Source organism: Orbicella franksi, chromosome 3 (assembly GCF_964199315.1).
Source record: "Orbicella franksi chromosome 3, jaOrbFran1.1, whole genome shotgun sequence".
Taxonomy (NCBI): Eukaryota; Metazoa; Cnidaria; class Anthozoa; order Scleractinia; family Merulinidae; genus Orbicella; species Orbicella franksi.
Window position 1 is genome coordinate 31378663 of NC_138147.1, and position 19773 is coordinate 31398435.

General features: G+C 40.4%; 3 protein-coding genes and 1 non-coding gene across 4 annotated transcripts; 2 read left to right on the top strand and 2 right to left on the bottom strand.

Moving 5' to 3' along the window:
* Positions 1-1744: 1744 nt before the first annotated feature.
* LOC145481972 (methylenetetrahydrofolate reductase (NADPH)-like) lies at positions 1745-9167 on the bottom strand. The gene is made up of 9 exons (XM_081460556.1): positions 9116-9167; positions 7565-7982; positions 6586-6699; positions 5664-5857; positions 3833-4420; positions 3390-3572; positions 2801-2899; positions 2424-2546; positions 1745-1934 (listed from the first exon to the last, which is right to left on the bottom strand). Exons 1-9 carry the CDS (start codon positions 9149-9151, stop codon positions 1746-1748), a joined length of 1944 nt encoding a protein of 647 aa, XP_081316682.1. The 5' UTR covers positions 9152-9167; the 3' UTR covers position 1745.
* Positions 9168-9260: 93 nt separating this feature from the next.
* LOC145481967 (vezatin-like) lies at positions 9261-16224 on the top strand. Its single transcript, XM_081460550.1, has 2 exons — positions 9261-12598; positions 15722-16224. Exon 1 carries the CDS (start codon positions 9274-9276, stop codon positions 11341-11343), a length of 2070 nt encoding a protein of 689 aa, XP_081316676.1. The 5' UTR covers positions 9261-9273; the 3' UTR covers positions 11344-12598; positions 15722-16224.
* Positions 16225-16245: 21 nt separating this feature from the next.
* Positions 16246-17157, top strand: LOC145482520 (uncharacterized). The gene has a single exon (XM_081461119.1). It carries the CDS (start codon positions 16246-16248, stop codon positions 17155-17157), a length of 912 nt encoding a protein of 303 aa, XP_081317245.1.
* A 2113-nt stretch (positions 17158-19270) lies between these two features.
* Trnag-ucc (transfer RNA glycine (anticodon UCC)) lies at positions 19271-19342 on the bottom strand. Its single transcript has one exon. It is a non-coding gene; the product is annotated as a tRNA-Gly (tRNA).
* Positions 19343-19773: the final 431 nt, after the last annotated feature.

The following is a 19773-nucleotide window of genomic DNA, read 5'->3' on the forward strand; positions in this document are numbered from 1 at the left end:
TAAATAAATTATCTGACGGCCTTGCTCGGAATGGAGCTGTTTACATCGCTGTACAGTCAACTGCCGTATTGCACACTGCTCACCTCAGTCAACTCTGTTAAAACAGGCGCCCTCTTTCTAACGGCGAATTGAAATGTAGTTTTTGTAGAATTTTAAGGTTATCTACTAATCTCGTTGTGAACTTCAGATCATATTCGACAAGGCGAGCTGTCTACAACCTGCAGTCAACTCCTATTATAACAGATACTCTCGTACCTAGATCTCTTGTCTGTGTAACCGCCGGAGGTTTCTTTTTTCTGACTTAAGCTACCGTGTGTTCGTAATAACGAAGCATCCGCAAAGCGACAGTTGATTGTATGAAGTGCTTTGTTATGGTACACCAGTTCGAGCGTAACCTGGGTGCCAGAGGTTTTTCTTGCGCGGTTTGCGGTGTCGGTCATGTCTCTATTGTGACCCGCGCTCGTGCTGGCGGCCTTCTGCCGTCGAAGCGAAACGAAGTATTTCCGTCCGCCGCGCGCGAGAAAAAACCTCTGGTACCTAGGGTAGTTCGAGCGAGAACAACGACAGACTTTGAAAATTGAGACGAAGGTAAGAGTTGGATGAGAGTTTCCACCGACTCTCTTCCACTGTCATTAGTGCCTGAGAGTAAGCAAGGGTTCATCTGCCTGTCAAATGTGCCAAAACTTTGGTAGAACCTCATCAAAATTGAGCAGATGGCCTTAAAACGACCCATTCCTTGTTCGTTTCGGCGTTAATAAAACCTAATTCTGTGTATTGATCTGTTTTTGGCAAACTATGTGGCTCTTGGTTTCGTTTGTTTTCAAGATCCGTTCTTATAAATGAAGGTCTTGCGACAGGGATGGTTTTTGGAGGATCTAAATGGATTGGCGGTGCTAGAATCTCAGTTATCTCTTAAATTTTTCGCGATTCCTCAGCTATCATTAAAATTTCAGCCCATTTTTCGAAGCTACTGTAGCTGTAGTTTGCAGAGCTGGTATCTCAGCTTTCAGTTAAAAATCGCGTCATTTAAAATTTTGGCCAGTCTCGGCTTCAGTTAAACTCTGTCCAGACCCCCTGCATAGTACATACGTTGCAGCTCTCGCAAGGTCTCACGTGAATGGCTTGATACCCTTTGAGAGAACAATAGAACAAACAACAGAAACAATGCCCCCTAGACCCAAAACAATAACAGCTGCCAACAATGAAATGAATCACTTCTGCGTTATTTACGCCCAACATGATTGGTAAATAAACGACGTGTCATAATCGACACAGAGAATTTAATTTAAATACTAATTCAATAAATCTGTTACTGTATATTTCACTGAACGTTCTTTCAATCTTATATATTATTTTCTACTATTCACATGTCTTATTTACAATCACTTCACAAATAACCTCAATTTTCAGTTCACTCTGTCTCAAAAACCTTTCACCTTTTATAAAACCAATAAAAATAGATTCTGTATGAATTAAATATTGCTGAGAACTGCCTATTGCTATGGCAAAAGCAAATGACAAAACAGATACCCTCTTCGTCGAAGCGAACAAAACTGAATAAAAACCCCATTTTTCCTTAAAATGCGAAATAGATGTAAAAATTGTGTCGTGTCCAGATAATAGACGAGTCATTCATTTCCAAAAGCTCCTGTTCTAATTAAACGAGAAAAACTGGAGTGATTTGAGTGCCTCACATTACAAGGATGTCAGTTTTTTTTCCTACATATGATATAATTCTATTGATACTATAGTTTACCCAGCTTTTTCAAGACAATGTCCAGAATATCAAACAATTTATTCCCAGCCACATAATCATTGTCCACGAGGTTAATGAGATAATACGTGTCATGAATGGTGTGAATAATTTCGCGCGCCTTGGATTTCTCTGGGTAGATGCGTCCCCACTGATGCTCCCAAAGCGCAAAGGCCTCATCCTGAAAATTGAACAGCAAAAACAGATGAGAGACGGATTTTTAATCAAAATGCATTTTTGCTTTGCATGTACGCAAGGCCTATGGCAGGTTAACCTCCGCCCCCCACCCGCCTTCCACGGCATTTTGCAAGTTGCTCTTACTGTTTACTCATACCAACTTGTACAGCTGGTGGGGTGGAGAGAGGCACTGTAAGAGTCACGTGTCTTGCCCGCGAACAGAACGCAGTAACCTCGAGCAGGACTCCAACGCACTAACCAAAAAGGCCACCACGCCCTACAGTGCCAGCGAGTGCTTTTTCATTTTTCATATTAGTTAGTTATTGAATTACGAATATTGGGCCAGTCTTACAAACATTTGCATTCATGAGGTAGCTGGTAGCCTGAATGAGTGACGATTGACAACATTTCAAGGGCTTAACATATAATTAAAGGCAACCAAACACCTCTTTTAAAATCCACAAATGTTAGTATTGATTTTCTAGTTGCTTACCTTCCAAAAATGAAATGCAACAGGGTCCACAACAGTTGGTTGAAGAATCTCTGAGCCTGGAAACGCACCCCACGTGACCGCATTGGACGAGTACACATTCGCGTTTGTCACGTCTTCCTGTCCCTAAGATCAGATATTGCGTGGCATTTAGCGTTACTCGGCGATACACAGTGAGCACTTGTGCGTCTTCTAGTCCTAAGCCATTTCCTGTATTGGTATTTAAGCTGCGCAAGTGCTCCCGCTACACACACCCTCCCCCCCCCCCCCCCCTTTCTGTAACAATGAGTCACGTGAACCTTTCTTTCTGGAGTAACCAGAGCAAGAAAAAAGTAAAGTGTAATAACCCTATGCAAAAGTTAAAATTCCTATCTACTTACCGAGAAATTCACGATGTGATAATTGACCGTTGGATAATCCTGCAGAACTTCATGAAGACACATTGCAATTTCCTCGCTCGTGAAAAACTCCAAATATGCCTGTATAAAGCAAAAAATGTCATTAATTCTGGCAAACTCAAAACCGTAGCATCATGTACGTTACAAATGAATATATAATAACTCAGAAAACGAGCTTAAAAGATTTTTGTCGAAAACTATTTTTGGATCCCCAAAGATTCAACAGGTGACCGTTGCATTTCATTTCGTTTCGCTTCGTTTCGTCTGTGTTAGAGCCTCCGAAAAAGAAAATATTGTTCCGGGCTTAAATTGCGTTGCGTTGGGTTGCGTTGCAAAGATTTTGGAAGATGCCCGAAGATAAACTGAAGATTTCGAAAGCAATTTTTGTAAGGTTGTCGATTATCATTCAATGTCACATCACACAACAACCGTGTAAAAGAAAAAGTTGTTATTCCTCTGGGTTTTCAAAATTTTGTAGAAATACCAGAGAACACGCATAATGTTTAACTACTAATTAAACTGTGTTTGATGCCATTGCTGGTACTAAACAACTGAAAAATTAGGTGGTCACCTTCTGAAAGATGTAACCTCCAGGCCGCCCCCATCCAGCCACGGGATCTGTTGAAGGTACACCATTCACATTGGGTTGACTGTTTATTGTAAGAATGCCGTTTCTATTGACATGAGCAAGTTTATCAACAAATGGCAATGTTTCTGATGCTAGTTCATCCTGATTCCAAGGTAATTCTGTTACCTGTCAAGGAAAGAAAACGTGTTATATTTAATTACAAGCATCATTGTTGGGTCGGCTCTCACACAGGTCTGTAAGAAATGCTAGATCGCGTTATTTTAAGTGCTTTTTCAGTGGGCAGAACAAACAAAAAGAAATGTTGTAAGTTTAATTCCCTCGGTCGCTCTGACTGTTTCTGTTTGACTGTCTGTTTTTCTGTTAGTCTTTCTACCTGCCTGTCTGTATTTTATCTACCGAGCTTTGATACACTGAACCCCACAGACCTTGAAACCATGTCTGTTTTCCTTGCCAGTTAAGTAGCACACAAACACTTCAAACACGTCTTCAGGACTGTTCAGCTCTCTTCCCCACATGTTCAGCAAATCTTCTTTACTCTTGTGTGTGCCCAACAAAACTAGATGGTAATCCTTAAGCTCTCCAAAAGACGCCGCACTAGAGTCTCCCCATCTCCCATTCGGAAACTCGTCCCAGTTAGACGTACGGATCATATAACTACGAGGTCTTGACGTCCAAAAGATCGGACGGACCAACTCCATCCTCCCTCTTCTCGCATGGGCGGGGCCCTGCATCCAGGGAAGTCTGCGCATGCTTGAATCTGGCTCGTCCTCCTTGGGGAACATGCCAGCTTTTTCCAGAATTTCCGTGATGGAGGTCTCTCGGTTTAAAGTGTAGAAGTGCAAACCGTGGACATGGCCGCTTTCAAATAACTGCTTGCACATTTCGGTGGCGTAGTTGATTCCGTAATTCATGACAGCTGTGCTGTCATCTTTCATTGGAGTGAGTGTATCCAACAACCATTGTGGGATTTCCACGCGAGACAATCGCTTCAACTGGCGCAGAGAATTAAAGTTCTGTGAAATACCAACAAGAAAGTAATATCAAATATCTAGTAACAATTAAATGACAAGGTAAAATTGTAAACACAGGAACAGGCAAGTTCGCGAGTTGCATGGCACAGACAAGTGTTAGAGTTGATAAAGAGTTGATGAAGCAAATGCCAAAACATACGTATTACTAGGGGATCTTCACTGGTACATCAGTGCAAAATGTTGATTGCTGGGCAAAGGAAAACACATTAATTAGTATTTCAAGAGCAATTCAAATGACAACGACACATGACAAGGGTTGAAGGATGAACATAGCTTAATCGCTTTTCCTCAACTCTCAGTAACTATCACCAGTGCACACTCAAATCAACAGCCTCTTTGACGTACAAAAGACGCTTTCTGGGATCGTCACGCATTCTCCATGTGAGAAATTTTCAAGATTGTGTTGCAAGCTCCAAGAAGGTCTCTGTAAAGAGCAATATGCTTAGGTTCACATGTGAAACGAGTGATTTAAACACGATATGTGTACGTGGGGTCAAAGTTAAGACGCACACACCAGTCAGTGTAAAATGCAGACTACGGACTACAGACTACAGACTACTGACTACTGACTGCAGACTACGGACTGTGGACCGAGGGTAAAATGCAGAGTGAGGGTAAAATGCAGACTGCAGACCGTAGACTTTTTAACTGAATCGCCTAACTGTTTTCATCATCAAGACTTGACCATAAACAGGCTAACTGGAGCATTATTCAGATTAACCAGAGTGATATTCAGTGTAACTGGTACACTATTCAGGCTAATTGGAGTGCAGACTTTCACTCCGGTTAGCCTAAATAACCCTGTCTAAGGTTAGCTAGTACTAATAAATGGAAACAACATTATATATGCTTAAAAAGTCTGCAGTGTGATGTCCGCAATTTTACCCCTGATCTGAAGTGTACGTTTCATTTCCAGTCTGCAGTCTGCAGTCTGCAGTCTACATTTTACCCTGACAACCCACTGACCCAAACTGAACATATACTGGGTAGCTTAGGAGTTCACTGGCAGAGCAGGTACCTTACAATGTTACACTGGTCCCTTGCAAAGGCCTTTAGTACTTGTTGATTAGTCCCTTGCTGTCTCAAGAGTGGATACTTTCCATGTATCTAATAAATTCTTCTGATTCAGCAAAAAGAAATTTTAACATATCCACTGGATTAAGTTATCGGCTGGGGAATAGCTAGGGCCTGGCCTCCATTTGGGAGTATTGACATCATTACATACCTGGATTGGGAAAATGGCTGGAATAATTGGCACATTAATTCCATATCTTTGACAATCCTCAACAAACTTGATAAAAGTTTTCACTTCAAAGAACATCTGCGTAATGATGAAGTCTGCACCAGCATCAACCTGTGCTTTGAGATGCTTCAGATCTTCTTCATAACTCTGCACATCAGATGACGTCATCAGATATCCTAACGTGTATAAAAACAATTACTCTGGGTAAAATTACATCCTTCTATTGCGAACTACATTTGTCCCCCTTGTGAGACAAATGCCAAATGCCATGTTGATAGTGTTCTCCACAGGGATCAGTATCTGTGTGGTTGTAACTCTCCTTAGTGGACCACATTTATACCCTCACGAGACATCCAAACATTTCACCCAATAAATGCCATTTGGATGGTGTACTCCACAGAGAGCAGTGTCTGCGTGGTTTAAATTTGCTATGCAGGACTAACCTCAACTCAAGGACACCACACATAATTATCTCTGTCATCCTACTGCTCATCAACATTTACCTGTACTAAGGTAATGCCCCAAGAGTTTGTTTGTGAAGTGAAACTTGATTTGCCTTCATGCCATTTGTTTATGAAATTATCACCCCTGTCACTATTTTAGTAGTTACTCCTATTTGATATGAGTTCTTTTAATCTACTGCATCCAAATCTCTGAAAACACCTGCAAACTACAAGGGGGTTAGCGTAATAACAATTTTTTCTTTTATGATGGCATACAGTACTTTTGGATGTTAAATTTGAAATAAGGCCTGGCACAAAAAAATTCCATCCAACAAAGCTAAATTTGCACTAAAAGGATTGTCTACATAAAACAATGACAAGTTTTGTACTTGGACTTAAGTTCTGAAAGAGAGACAACTAAGAAACTCCAGATTGGCCTATTAACAAATTAACACACCTACCCACGACTCCTACTGTGAAGTGATCTCCAAATTCACTTCCGATAAATTTGACAAGGTCAACAGTGTAATCAAAGCCATCCTCTTTGGGTCCATGTTCTCCCTCATGGCTTCTATCTGAGTGTTTAAAAAGATGTGCCTAGATTATATTATTAGCACCCTCCTGGAGTGTGGTAACATGAGGTTAATATGGAAGGGGAAAAAACTCTGGCACAAAGGGGAGCAGAGATGGTGCAGTGGTGAGAGCGCTCACCTCCCACCAATGTGACCGTTGTCTGATTCCTACCCAGTTTCAGATGGGGGTTGAGTTTGTTGTTGGTTCTCACCTTGCTCTGAGGGTTTTTCTCCAGGTTCTCTGGTTTTCTTCCCTCCACAGAAACCAACACTCCAAATTCAAATTTGACCAGGATGGAGGACCCATCTAAAAACTAGCTAAGCCTGATGTGGCTTCCTCTCTAAATAAAGTAATTTTTAAAAATGTATCAATGACCTTTTCTATTAGGAAATGGAGAAACTGAGGTGTGCATAGGTAAAGGTATGATGCCCAGTGTCTGTTTACGAATTACTGTATGTGAGTGTGTACGAAAAATTGTAAAATGTAACTTTTCAATCAATAACAATTAATAAAATAAAATATAAAATAAAAGTAAAAACAGGAGTGGAAGTTTAGGAGAACACAACGGGCCAAGGGAATGTGAGCCACAGGAATTTGATGGTAACCAAATACAAGTTGATGTGTTACTGCTCAGGCAGGAAAAAAATATTACCCCAGACCCCTCCTCCCCCAAACTTCTCCCCATCCACTTGATAATGGTTCCTTTAAAAATATTGGCTTTTCAAACCCTTCTCTCCTCCCCTGAAATTTCAAACTGACCTTACTTGGGGTGGGTAAGGATATTGTTTTTGAACTGCACAAATTCCACACTGCATACATATATAACCCATCAATAAGATGACTAAATTTAATTTTATTACCACATACCTCCTTTTATTGCCAGAACACTTCCAATGCCAAGATTTTTAGCGCGTGTAAGATGTGCCAATACCTGGCTCCATGTAGTGTTTCCAGATGGAATGTGAATCATAATATTTTGTCCATATAAATCTATTGCTGCCGCAGAAACCAACAGGGTGCTTGGTTCTGGTTGACAGGTGTCTGACATGGGGTCTTGAGATGGCTTCCATGTGATGTTGCAGAACAGAGGTGTACAATGTTCATTCAATCTGCCAATAATTGCCATGAGATTTGTCGCTCCATTGAAAGTCTTTGGTGGGAAAAATTCCAATGAGAAAAACTGTTCATTCTTTTCTATTTTCTCCCTGATAATGTCTATGAGTTTGTGTGGCTTTGACTCTGCTCTTTCACTTGCTTGCTGTGCCATGATTTTTGTCCTCACTCTCTGCAGGTGAAATCATAAAGGTACCCCGAAATTACCAAAGCCATATTGGATCATGTATACCAAAGGCATCTGCAGGCAAGTCCCATACCCTTGAGCGACCCTCAATCAACACTCGATAGACATCTCAATCAATGATTGATTGACATCTTGACTGACACACAGCCAACAATTGGTTAATGCTCGATGGATGTCTCGATTGACACTCAATCAACAGTTGGTCAGTAGTCACCCAGGTCTAGACCAACTCGTATGTATTGATCAACACTCAATGGCATGTCTGCAAAAATTAGTCGGCTATCGAAACTGTTGACCAAGAGTCAATCTAGTGTTGATCGGTGGTCACTCAAGGGTAACGATTGAGGGTATCCATCGAGGGTATTGATCAACACTCAACTGTGGGTGCCTCTAGTACAAATGATCCAGTATATTTACAAGAATTTTATTTATCAATGATGATTAATAGTCAACATTTTATCATCTGAATCTCCTCCTATTTTGCAACCCTACAATAACTACCAGGGCTTCCCTGAGCCTCAACCCATAACACCTGTTCACGGCTGATTATTATATGTACGCTTTGTGGGCCCTTGATGTTACAATTGAACTTAACTGTTGTTAACACAATTTACCCACAATGTAACAAGTTTTTTATGGGTGTGAAGTTTAAGGCAAGAGGTGACACACCTCCAACCCACTCCCTCCTCTTCCCCCACCCACGCCCCCCAGGGGCCTTTCCAACCCCGCTGCTTTCATTCCCAGGTTATATTATGTTAAAGCTGCGTGACAAAGGCTTGCATATCACAGTCACAAACAATTCTACAAAGGAAGCCATATGCTCATTGCATAACCTATACTATCGATATCTGTCGTTAGCATGTGCCGCTATATGTAACTAGCAGCAAACAGCACTTAGCTTGCAGACAAAGTTCTCGATACTGCACAAGTTCACTTTTGACAAGACGCGTCAACTGAAAGCCAAGCCAAATTAAGCTCATTACGATATCTCTCCTGCCGTAACCAGCTTAAATGTCGCACAGGATTTTAACAAACCAGTACATGATTTACAGGCGAAGTTTAAAATCAGTTCACATCCATTGAAAAGCGCTACCTAAATAAAATCCACAGAGACATACCGTGTAAACTATGGTGCGGTGTTGGCCTAAAACCATTCACAATAAATAGAACTTAGTCCTACTCGTCTTTCTCTCCAGTCCCTTCTCATGCATTTTCCCGCTCGTCCCACGACGAAGGCAGCTTGCTAGAGAGTCCTGGGAAGGACGCGAAGAATAATATGGCTGACGAAAACGTGCTGTTGGAGAAGTCACCCTTACAGAAATATCTCCACGAAATTGGTTTTACAGACTTTGAAAAGGAAGAAGAACAAGGAAAGTTAAAAAAGAATCAATTTTTTTTCGATGGAACCTGGATAAAAGGTCTATTTCATCGTTTTGGCAACAGAACAAAGCTAACTACTTGGGAGTCTTTTTTGTCGTGGTTCAAGATTGCTATAACGCCATCACTGCAGGATCTTGATGCCTTCAGGAAAGACTACGTTGCGGCAGTTGCCGAGTCACAACTATTAAACGAGGATGACGTCGAGTTTCTTTCCCGCTTTGATCCTGAACTTTTCGAATCTAGAAGACCTTGCGCGTCAAGAGAACGGGGCTCATGGCTCTCTCGAAAATACATTCTTGCTTCGTTTGTGGTACTAGTCTCTGTAATACTGGCTAGTATTAATGAGTCTGTTTTAGCGTCACTTTCAGTTTTCTTTGTGGTATTTATGGCGGTAGGCACTAAGTTGCTCGTTCAATATTACTTCAAAATTCATCATCAGAAAAATTTAGGGGAATTGAAATTTTTTACCACACAGGTTAAGAAACTGATTTTCCTGTTGAGAAAGTGTATTAAGCTTATTCAAGAAATGGAGGTGATATCAAAAGGTTATACTATGGCGGGTCCAGGTAATCCTGCATTCTTCTTGGAAAACTATGATCATTTTATAAGATCAGCAGTGTATCCAGCATTGAGGGATAATGTTGCGAAAAATACAGAATATGTGGCAACATGTCTTCAGCAATCAGCGAAAGAGTTACTTTCACATTTTCCCCTTAGCATGGAATTTGCTGAAGTATTCACATACTTTTCAACACAATCTGTAACCAGCGAGCTTGTTGGAGCTGGGGAAGTCGCACCAGATAGTTGCCCTGGAAGAGTATCATTACAAGGATTAAAAAATAGGGTGTCATTAGTTTTAAGCCTACAGTCAGAATTTCTCAGCAGATTCTTGCTCAGTCTATCGGTGAAAGCAAATGATGGGAATTTGTACGACCTGTACTTAGAGCTTTTTACAAACATAAACAAGATATTTGGAATTTCTTCAAAAACTATAGCAGCTTCTCTAACAGCCATTGAGAGATGTTACCACTTACATGACAGTTTTTGTTTTATAAAGGAAGAGTCTGCAAAGCCTCCTACTGCAAGGCCTTCTACTAAATGGACACTTCTTAATACAGCTCTTCATAGTCTACAACTTCACCTTCAGGCAGGAATTGTGAGATTGCAGTCTTTTCAGGAAATTATATGGAAACTTTCTGAAGCAGAACATGAATTAAAATCCACAGACTTGTCTGACATGAATGTGAAGTTTGTATCATTTCAGTGGTTAAAAAGTGATCTAGAATCAGCATTTACTTGTTGGCAGGAGGCTGAAGGACATCTTAACAAGTTGCTGAGTAAAGAACCTGCTACAGAACTAAATAGAAGCTTTTGTGATGCAGTCAACAATGTTATTTTGGAAGAATCAAATGAACCTCCCCCTTTAGATTTCAAAGAGGAAGTTTCAGAAAGTGACAAGGTTTATGAGGCATTTTCTGATCCATACGATGATGCTCTCTGTGACCACCCTGCATCAACAGCTGAGAATCTTGAAAGAGACTTTAATGCGGCAAAGAAGAACAAAAAACTTCTTCAAGAACTTAAGGCTGTTTTATTTACAAAGGCAAAGGATCCACTCATTGGTGCTGCAGGGTTTGTTCAGCCTATAAAATCACCTGTTCACAATCTACCAGATTCTGCAAATGTGAAAGATGAAACATTGCATAATGGTAACACAAGTATTACTCCTAAGATGGAAGCAAAGGAAACATCAAATACATCCAGATGTGATGAAACTGTGGCTAAAGATAAATTCTGTTCAAATGAAGGATGTAATCAGTTTCCTGATGAAGAAGCAAGGGAACAACCTATGTTCTTCATGAACCTTCGGTCTTCAGTTGCTGTCTCAGCTGCTGCTGCTGCGGTTACACAAAGGCAGACTATGGGTCTATATCAAGACAGTTTCATCATTGATGACTCAGACTGAAGAATATATGTACATGTACCTGAAAATCAGGTGCATTGGGATTTTATTAGCGGCCACAATTATTTGGTGTTATTTTTGGGCATTCATTACTTTCAGGTCGTTACTTTCAGAATTTTAAAGTAGAACAGCCAAACTGTTGGCATTTTATAAGTAGTACAGAGTAAGTGATGTGATGTATTAAATTTATATCTTCAGAACATGTAGGTCTTGCAAATTTTGAACATATAAACAGTAAGTAGTCTTTATTTGGCCCGAAAATGGACATTATCTGTTCCAAGAAGTGAACAGTTTTCTGAGAGCATAGCTCGAGGAAAACTGAGCTTTGAGGAACAGATGATGTCCGCGTCACGAAGGATAATGTGTCTTGTGCCCATCTTTATACTAGAGACGCATAACCAGATGAAATACAAATGTTTGCCTAAGTTCATTCAGACGGATAATGGGTCCTCTAATATAAAAATGGCCATTGAGTCCTTACCAGCTGGGGAAGCTTGAATTTTGAAGCATCACCATCATTAGAGATCGTGGTCTGGTCTTATCTGCAAGAAGTCAAGCGATTATTTTTCCAGCCAAAAGCACCCCTTTGGCCTTTCGACCTCTTTACAGCCCGTGTATTTGTCTTGTCTTATCACACTATCATGCCATAACATCAAACCTAATTTGGTAAACATGAACTGGAATTTCTGAGGGGGAGAAGGAGGTGAGGGTTGGACTTTTTCCAAAAAAAAAAAAAGCAATCCTGCACAGCAAAAACTGATGAAAACAAAATCATGCAGGGGGAGCCATGGGAAAAGAATCAAGCAATTGCTTTCAACTATCACTGTTTTGATTTTTTTATGATTAAAAATTCTTGCCCAAGCTACTGCTTGCACAATGAAAGTGCCCAGAAAATTGCCCAACTTCCCCCCTCCCCCGCTGCCCATTCAAAAAATGTTGTCACACCCATCACACAACGAGTTCTAACGCTGTAAAACGTCGAGTTCGAAGAGGGTCTTACATCGATCTGATGGAACTAAAACCTCAGAATGACAGGTAATTTTTCATTTTGAAATATGACTACGTCACATGAAACCGGCGACACTGCAGGGGAAGGCGGCGTGGGCGGGGGAGGGGTGGTGGGGGACTGCGCACTATGTGCGTACTAGAAGAACGTAGGCTCGGAAGGAGCCAAAGCATGGAAGACCATTGAGAGATCATGGATGGAATCGCTCGAATCGCTCTGGAATCGCAGGAGACCGGTTAGTGCAATTGCTAGGTGAGTTGCAACTGAGTTACAGTACCGAAACACATCGAAATCCTGCTTCGGTATCGACAGTATCGTAAGGACAAACCTGCACAGATGCAAGTGTTGAACGCGATTGAACACAGGCACCGTATCTTGGTTCTGTTGCAAGCGCTTAGCTTTATGTTTTAAAAATGCAAGCATGCTGAAATCAATTTGGATAATGTACAGATCACATATTAAGGAAATCGCCTCGCTAGAAAAGCCACAATTAAGGTTGTCATTTTTCCATACATTTGTCTGTAATTAGACTACCGCTACTTTCGATATATTAAACTTCAGCATGGCAGCGAGGCTTAGAGGACACAAACAAAGAAAATTGAATAAACATTAGTATTAGCCGGCAGAGCAGGCGAGATTTTTTCGAGCGAGCGCTCACATCGTAAAAAGTTTAGCTGCAATCTTGAATTTTTCATGCAGTGGAAGACTGGAGAGAGAAAGAAAGTTTTACCAAGGGGGTGAATGATAGGCAAGAGGAAGGATAGGGGAGGGGGTGGAGCGATCCCCCACCGTCTAACATGGTGGTCGCAAGGTTGTAATGCTAACTCGCCCCAATAAGACACCCTCACTGCAGGCTAAATAAACATGTTCATTCGTTTCTTTTGTTTGTGTCCTCTAGGTCTCACTATCTGGCTGAATTTTAATATATTGAAAGTGGCCTACTGGCATGAAAATTTAGAGACATTTGTATGAAAAATCAAAAGTGTAATTCCTCTCCTCACACCAAATCTGTGTTCTTCAAACAGACCAATTTCGATATATTAAAATTCAGCGTAATGCAATAGACCTCAGTATGAGGCTTTGAGGAATAAAACCCCACAAACTCTGTAGTTATTCCCCAGAGCCTAGTGCTGAGGTGTATTGTTTGAGGCTGGATTTTGATATATCGACATTGGTCTAGTTGGTCAACAGAACCTGCTGCTGGGTATCTTTTCTTTATAACTCATAAAATACTCAGAAAGTCAATCACTCTCAGCTTACTAGGCATTGAACTTCTAACTTTTCTTATACAATTAGTGTAAATTTTGATGTGTTTGTCCCCCCCCCTCTGCTCCCCCCCTCCCCTTTCCCCAAACAAGGTGACATCAGAAACCATGGAAAGGTCTATTCGGGTAAGATAAGATAAGGTAAGATAACTTTATTTATACACAGTTTTTCCATCAGTCAACAAAGTTATTGGGTGATAGCACATCACAAAAGTTTTCATGCAAGGCTTGCAGGCTTCTTCCTCTGATGTTTGCCTTGCCAAAATGCACCTAAATTCAAATGATGTGAGGGGTCCTTCAGTTTTGGAAAAGCCACAAATTAGCATCATGATGCACATTTGTGGAAACCACTTCCATTCCCAATTTTTCACGTGTTTTACTTGTTCAGTAACACTAAATGCTGCCGGTTGGGATGGCAGAACAAAACACTGCGTTCTTAAATTTAGATCTCAGCTGATTAATATTTGAATCAGTAGTGTCAGTTGTTTAGTTTTCACTGAGTCATCGTAGAATTCAGACTTCATAACAGTACATTTTGTCGCTGAGTTCTGTTCCAACACTAGGTTTCTTACTAACAGGCTCTGGGATCAGAGAGTGTGCCTGAAAGCTGAATCAAATTCTCTTTGAGGGGGACATGGGAGGGTTCTGAACACCGCAACACTGCAACACCGCAACACTGCAACACCGCAAAAAAATTAGCAAACACCGCATCACCACAAGAAAAGTCAACGAAACACCGTCACCGCAACACCTATTTTAAGCGCCATGATTCATTCATCTTCACTCAAAATAATATTTTTATACCTCAACAATTTTCCACAAAATAAACACATCACAATGCTTTTCATTGCACATATGTCGATACTGCTGATGCCTAGGCCTGTAAATCAGTTTCTTGCTCTCGTGAAGAAACCTTACGCGAAGCTAGGAAGCGGACGAAGAAAAAAGGAGAGGAGCCTCGAGAGATGGCCTTTACCCCAGATCCCTCTCTTCCTTTACTTCGCTCACTTTTCTTGGTGTATAAACCCACTGACTGAAGCCCTATATTGACTGAAAGTATTACTTTCCGGAGCCAGCTGCGTTTGCGTTCGATATCAATAATTGTTTGAAGAAATAGAAGGTCAAGAAAGTCACAGGACCTTGGAGCGGGTATAGACCGGTATCAGAATGACCTATGGACAAAGCCGAATAACAAAATGAAAAAAAAAAAATTGCAAACGTGTGTAATTTACAAAGTTTCTTTAGCTTAAAAACCCTTCTTTCTTCCCTGCTGACGCAACATCTGAATATATTTTGTGGCCGGTAGTTTTCACCACCTTTTCCTTTTTTCATAGAAGAAACCTGCGCAGTCAGTAATACAGTATATTCGGCCTTGGCATTTCCAGAATTTCCAGGATTGTTTCTATCCTTGCTCCTCCACATGTCTGCCGAACACTAGTAACACTGAGCTCCGGGTGGCAGAGGTCGAGTTACTTGTCAAGTTACGTATAAATGAAAACAGCTTCGGATTGGCAGCCGAAGCATATTGAAGATTGACTAGAAAGAGATGGTCTGTATTTGTTACAAATTATTAACCTCAATGGTACGTGTTTGTCATATATTAGCATGGATTAACAAAGTTTGTATGCTAAATTTAGGTCAAATTTAGGTTTGGGAAAGGTAAATCAGAAAACCCCAGCACCGCAAGCAATTTCATTTCACCGAACATTGCAGCGTGAAAAACACAAACATCGCGCACCGTAGGGTTTGAGATCACCGCAACACCGCAAGTTGACATTTTATTCACCACATCACCGCATTAAAAAAACATCAACATCACAACACCGCAAATCCCCATGTTCCCCTCCTCTTCTAATCATCTTCTGCTCCATTAGACTGTGAGTCGTCTCTCTCTCACTTAGTCCATCTTACGTGACATGAAGAAACATAAGAAGTGTGCAAGAGGATTTCGCACTGCCATTTTCTCTCGTGGCTTATTTTTGGTCAAGCTCAACGGACTGAGTGAAAGAGGGGCTTCTTGTAGTCCACTGCTCTATTTCATTCCATCTGCCTTTGTGTTGTTTTGAAATTTGTTTGTACTGCTCTTATTCCACAATTATGTTGTTCGCAGGTAAAAACGTCTTCCATATGCACTCCGAGAACTCAAAGCAAAGCTTGGAGATCACACCTTTACACTAAAAGTAGAGGGAACAGGAAGACAGAAAACTCACTAGAATCACTTTGAATCCGGCTGATAAGCTGGCAGCCAAAAGCAATTGAAACAAAGTATTGAGGTGAGTTGACTTTATTACAGAAAATGCTGTAAATTTTAGCAGAGTGCGTGCGCACTTAAGTGGAGTCCCATACCTAGGGGAATTTTGTTGCCCATCAAGCTTAAAAGTTTTGGTTTTTGTGTGATTGTTGGTAGAGCGCCATTCATGTATGCACAGCAATTTGTGCACACACAAATGTACAAGCTTTCAAGGTCTTCCTCTCATAGCACAGAAAATTACCTCTTTTTGCCTTAAAATGGAAAGAAGAAGAAAATCATAGGGTAGAATAAAAACTTTGCAGGTGATTGGCTTGGTTTCATCAAATAATGACAAATATTTAATTCTTACCACATGATCCGTTTTTAAAAATGTTCACAGAATTATGGCTTCTTGTGAGGATGATTACTTGTCTATTTGTCAAGACTGTGACACTTTCATGGCAGCAAAGCAAGAAATGCCGGATACCTGTACTTCTCCAAGTGAAGTTATAACACCCAAGTCTATTAGTTTTGACATGTGGAATGGCTGTACCCTTGGAAACTTCAGAACCAAGCTGGGAAGAAACAAGACATTTAAACCTCTTTGTATTTATGTGCTTAAAGAAGTTACAGAGTTTCTGAGCAGAATGAACATTCAGTACTTTGTTTGTGGTGGCACTGCTCTGTCAGTTTACAGGGAAGGGGGAAAAATGATTCGTCATGATGGGGATGTTGACATTGCTATTTTTGAGTCGGACTTTTCTAGGGTTGTACAGAATCTTTCTTCCTTACCTGCCATACACAATGGATACATCAGCCTGTCAGACAAATGTCCTTTGAATGGAACAAGTTGGTTTGATGAAGATGGAAGCGAAATCTCCTACAGTGGATGTGGTGGTAAACGGCTGAAATGCTATGCTACTAGAAAACTGTGGGATGAATTTGGAATTCGACGCGATCTGCTGTTTGATCCAAGTCTGGCTCATTTAGATGTGTTTACGTTTGGACAACATCCTGATGATCCTACGTGCTTTTGTTACAACTGGAATATTCCTGGAAAGTACGATTTTAGAAGAAAGCGATTTCCAAAGTCATGTGTGTTACCACTGAAGACTTACAAATTTGAAGGTGTTTGTGTTCAAGGGCCGAACTGTTTGGAGACTTTTCTTGAAGTAGAGTATGGATACCTGGGTCGTGACGCAATGTTTGATGCTGACTCTCAGCTTTATGTGAAAATTCCTGAGTCAATTTATCAAAAAATGCCAAAAAAGATTCAAAAAGTGCTGTTCAATGACGAAGGAATGAATGCAGCATGAATCAAATGAAAGGCTCAATGGAATCAAAGGCCCTTTGGGCTGCCTCGTGTCATTGGTGCCGGTGTGTTGAATTGATAAAATCGATTATCGATAAATATCGATTGAAATTAATAACTTGTATCGGAAATTTATGAAGGGATACTCTGTGAGTATTATTGATTTTTAAATTATTCTTATCGATTTTATTGAAGTTATCAACTTAATCGGTGCAAAATGTATCCAGTTATTGTAGGGAATAGATTAGAATAGAATTGTGTTCAAATGAGCGAACACACATTACTCTTTGTAAGAGCTTTATTTATCTAGAGTTGTGTATGTTAAACCACAAAACAAAATACAACTGGATGGTAAGAAAAGTAAAACTTGTATTTGATTATTTCTCTGAGTTTAAGGAACAGATCGTGCGAAACTAGGGGCGAGAGTAAAAATAAAAAAAGACGGAGTCAGAGATCACTTTGTCGATACTTTTTGCTCTAGACCAATTTTCGCGTGGCCAGAATGCCAAGTGTTTGTACAAGAACGCTTGCTTCTAAAGCTACCCAACCATAAAGCTCCATGTAAGAAATGAGCGTAAGCGAACATGACTGGAAGCTGCATTAGTTAATAAGCTGAACTGATATCGGTTCAAAATCAGTCCAACTCCAACATCAAAACAAAAAGTTCACAATAAATTTCACTAATTTCTTACATGGAGCGAAGCAACTTCTGTATGGAGCAAAGTAACTCTTGTATAAAGCAAAGTGACTTTGATTATGGAGCGAAGTGACTTTTGGTTGGGGTGAAGTGACTGGGGGTTAAATGACCATGGGGCAAAGTAACCGGATACCCCTTGGAATCCTTGTTTCAAGCTCTTCGCCCACGAGGAGCAACAGCACCTGTCAACAGTGCAGAGAAACAAGGCAAGGAATACATTTCGTTTCACTTCTTGAATTTCAAATGACTTAAATCAGTAAGAATTCAATCAGGCAAAGGCCTTTGTATTCAGAAGTAGGCTCGAAGAGCTCTTGGATTCAATCCCAGAGGTATTTACAGTATATTGCCCAGGTTCTGACCTCCAGTGGAAGAATCTGACCAATTGTGAGAATAATTTTAGTTTACGCGTCGTGCTTAAATGTGTCTGGAAAATTTGATAGTCCGTAAGGAAGCCGTTATTTCAGCTTTCGCATGAGAAAGTTTCGGCGCGTTGTTCTTGAGAAACACGTGTTCAAGGTTCCGTTCTCCTCAAGTAGTTGAAATTTAATTCTATGCTACCCACAGCCGTAGCTAGGGGGTCCCCCGAGATGCCCATGACCCCCCTTTTCTAAGCCTTTTTTGAGCAAACAACCTACAACAGGTGGCAAAAACGACATGACAATCTAGTGAGTACCCTCACGTTAACACACCCCCCTTTGAAAAATCCTGGCTATGGCCGCTACGCCCCTGGGGCCTTGAAATATTTGCGCTTTTCACTGCTTTCTGAGGGTACGAGTAAAAGTGCCCGAATTTTAACTCTGTTTGAAAAAAGTTCCAAAATGTTCAAGTTTTTTTTTCTTATTACTGTCTCCTGAAGCTAAAGGGAACGACCGAGTGCATGAGGGAAGACTGGGCACTAGTACGACCCCTTTCCTCAAAATGTCAGGATCACTTTTATGAAAGAGTCACGTAAAATTAATTATAAATCTACAAGAAACAGTTTGAGCTGTTCTTAACTAGTTAAAATTTTGCATTATCTCAGTTTGTGAAAAGTCTTGCAAATTTTAATATTTTATATGTTATATTTCTCCCCCGACCTCCGCCGACCACGAATTCGAACGTTCGTCAGTAGAAGGCTTTAAGTTATACCTGTTATACAAAGCGAAATGCAGCACCAAAATGATAGTAAGAGAGGATAATTCTGGATATTCGTACATTAAAATACAAGGAAACTGAAAACGCACCAAATGATTCGCTTCCCAACGCACGAACTTAGACATTTTCAAGTTGAAATAATATAAAAGTTTAAAACTTAACGAATAGTTTCGTGCCTCGGTTTTGATTTTCAAAAGGGGAGCACACACATAGAAAACAAAACAAAACTCAAGCTAGGGGAAAATAGATGAGTTAAAAGAATTGAAAAAAACATGAAAATGGAATGTGCGTTGGCCGGGAATCGAACCCGGGTCAACTGCTTGGAAGGCAGCTATGCTAACCACTATACCACCAACGCGCTCCTTGCACATGATGCTGAATTTTCAATACTTAAAACATTTTTATATGAAAACCTTCGAGTTGACTGCGTTTCTAATAGAAATGGTCCTAAAAATGTCACAGTGATTAGCGAATTTCTTTAAGGAGCAGAGAAGTAAAAGAGATTCATAAACTCTTTTACTCAAAATTGGACTGGACTTTCGGACTGAAGGACAAAAGAAGAGAATGACAAAGGAAACTTAAAATTCTCGTTACATGCCAAATCTATATATATGTGATATGTGTCCGAATGAACCCTGTCTCCTATCTATTATACTTAGACATTCATTTCTCTCGATTAGTTTCCGACTTGGCCATGATCTGACAAAATAAATGCACTGTTGTGTTAATTGGAGACATAAAATACTGCATGTAGTATACAAAAAATATCCTGTAAATAGGTAAAAAATT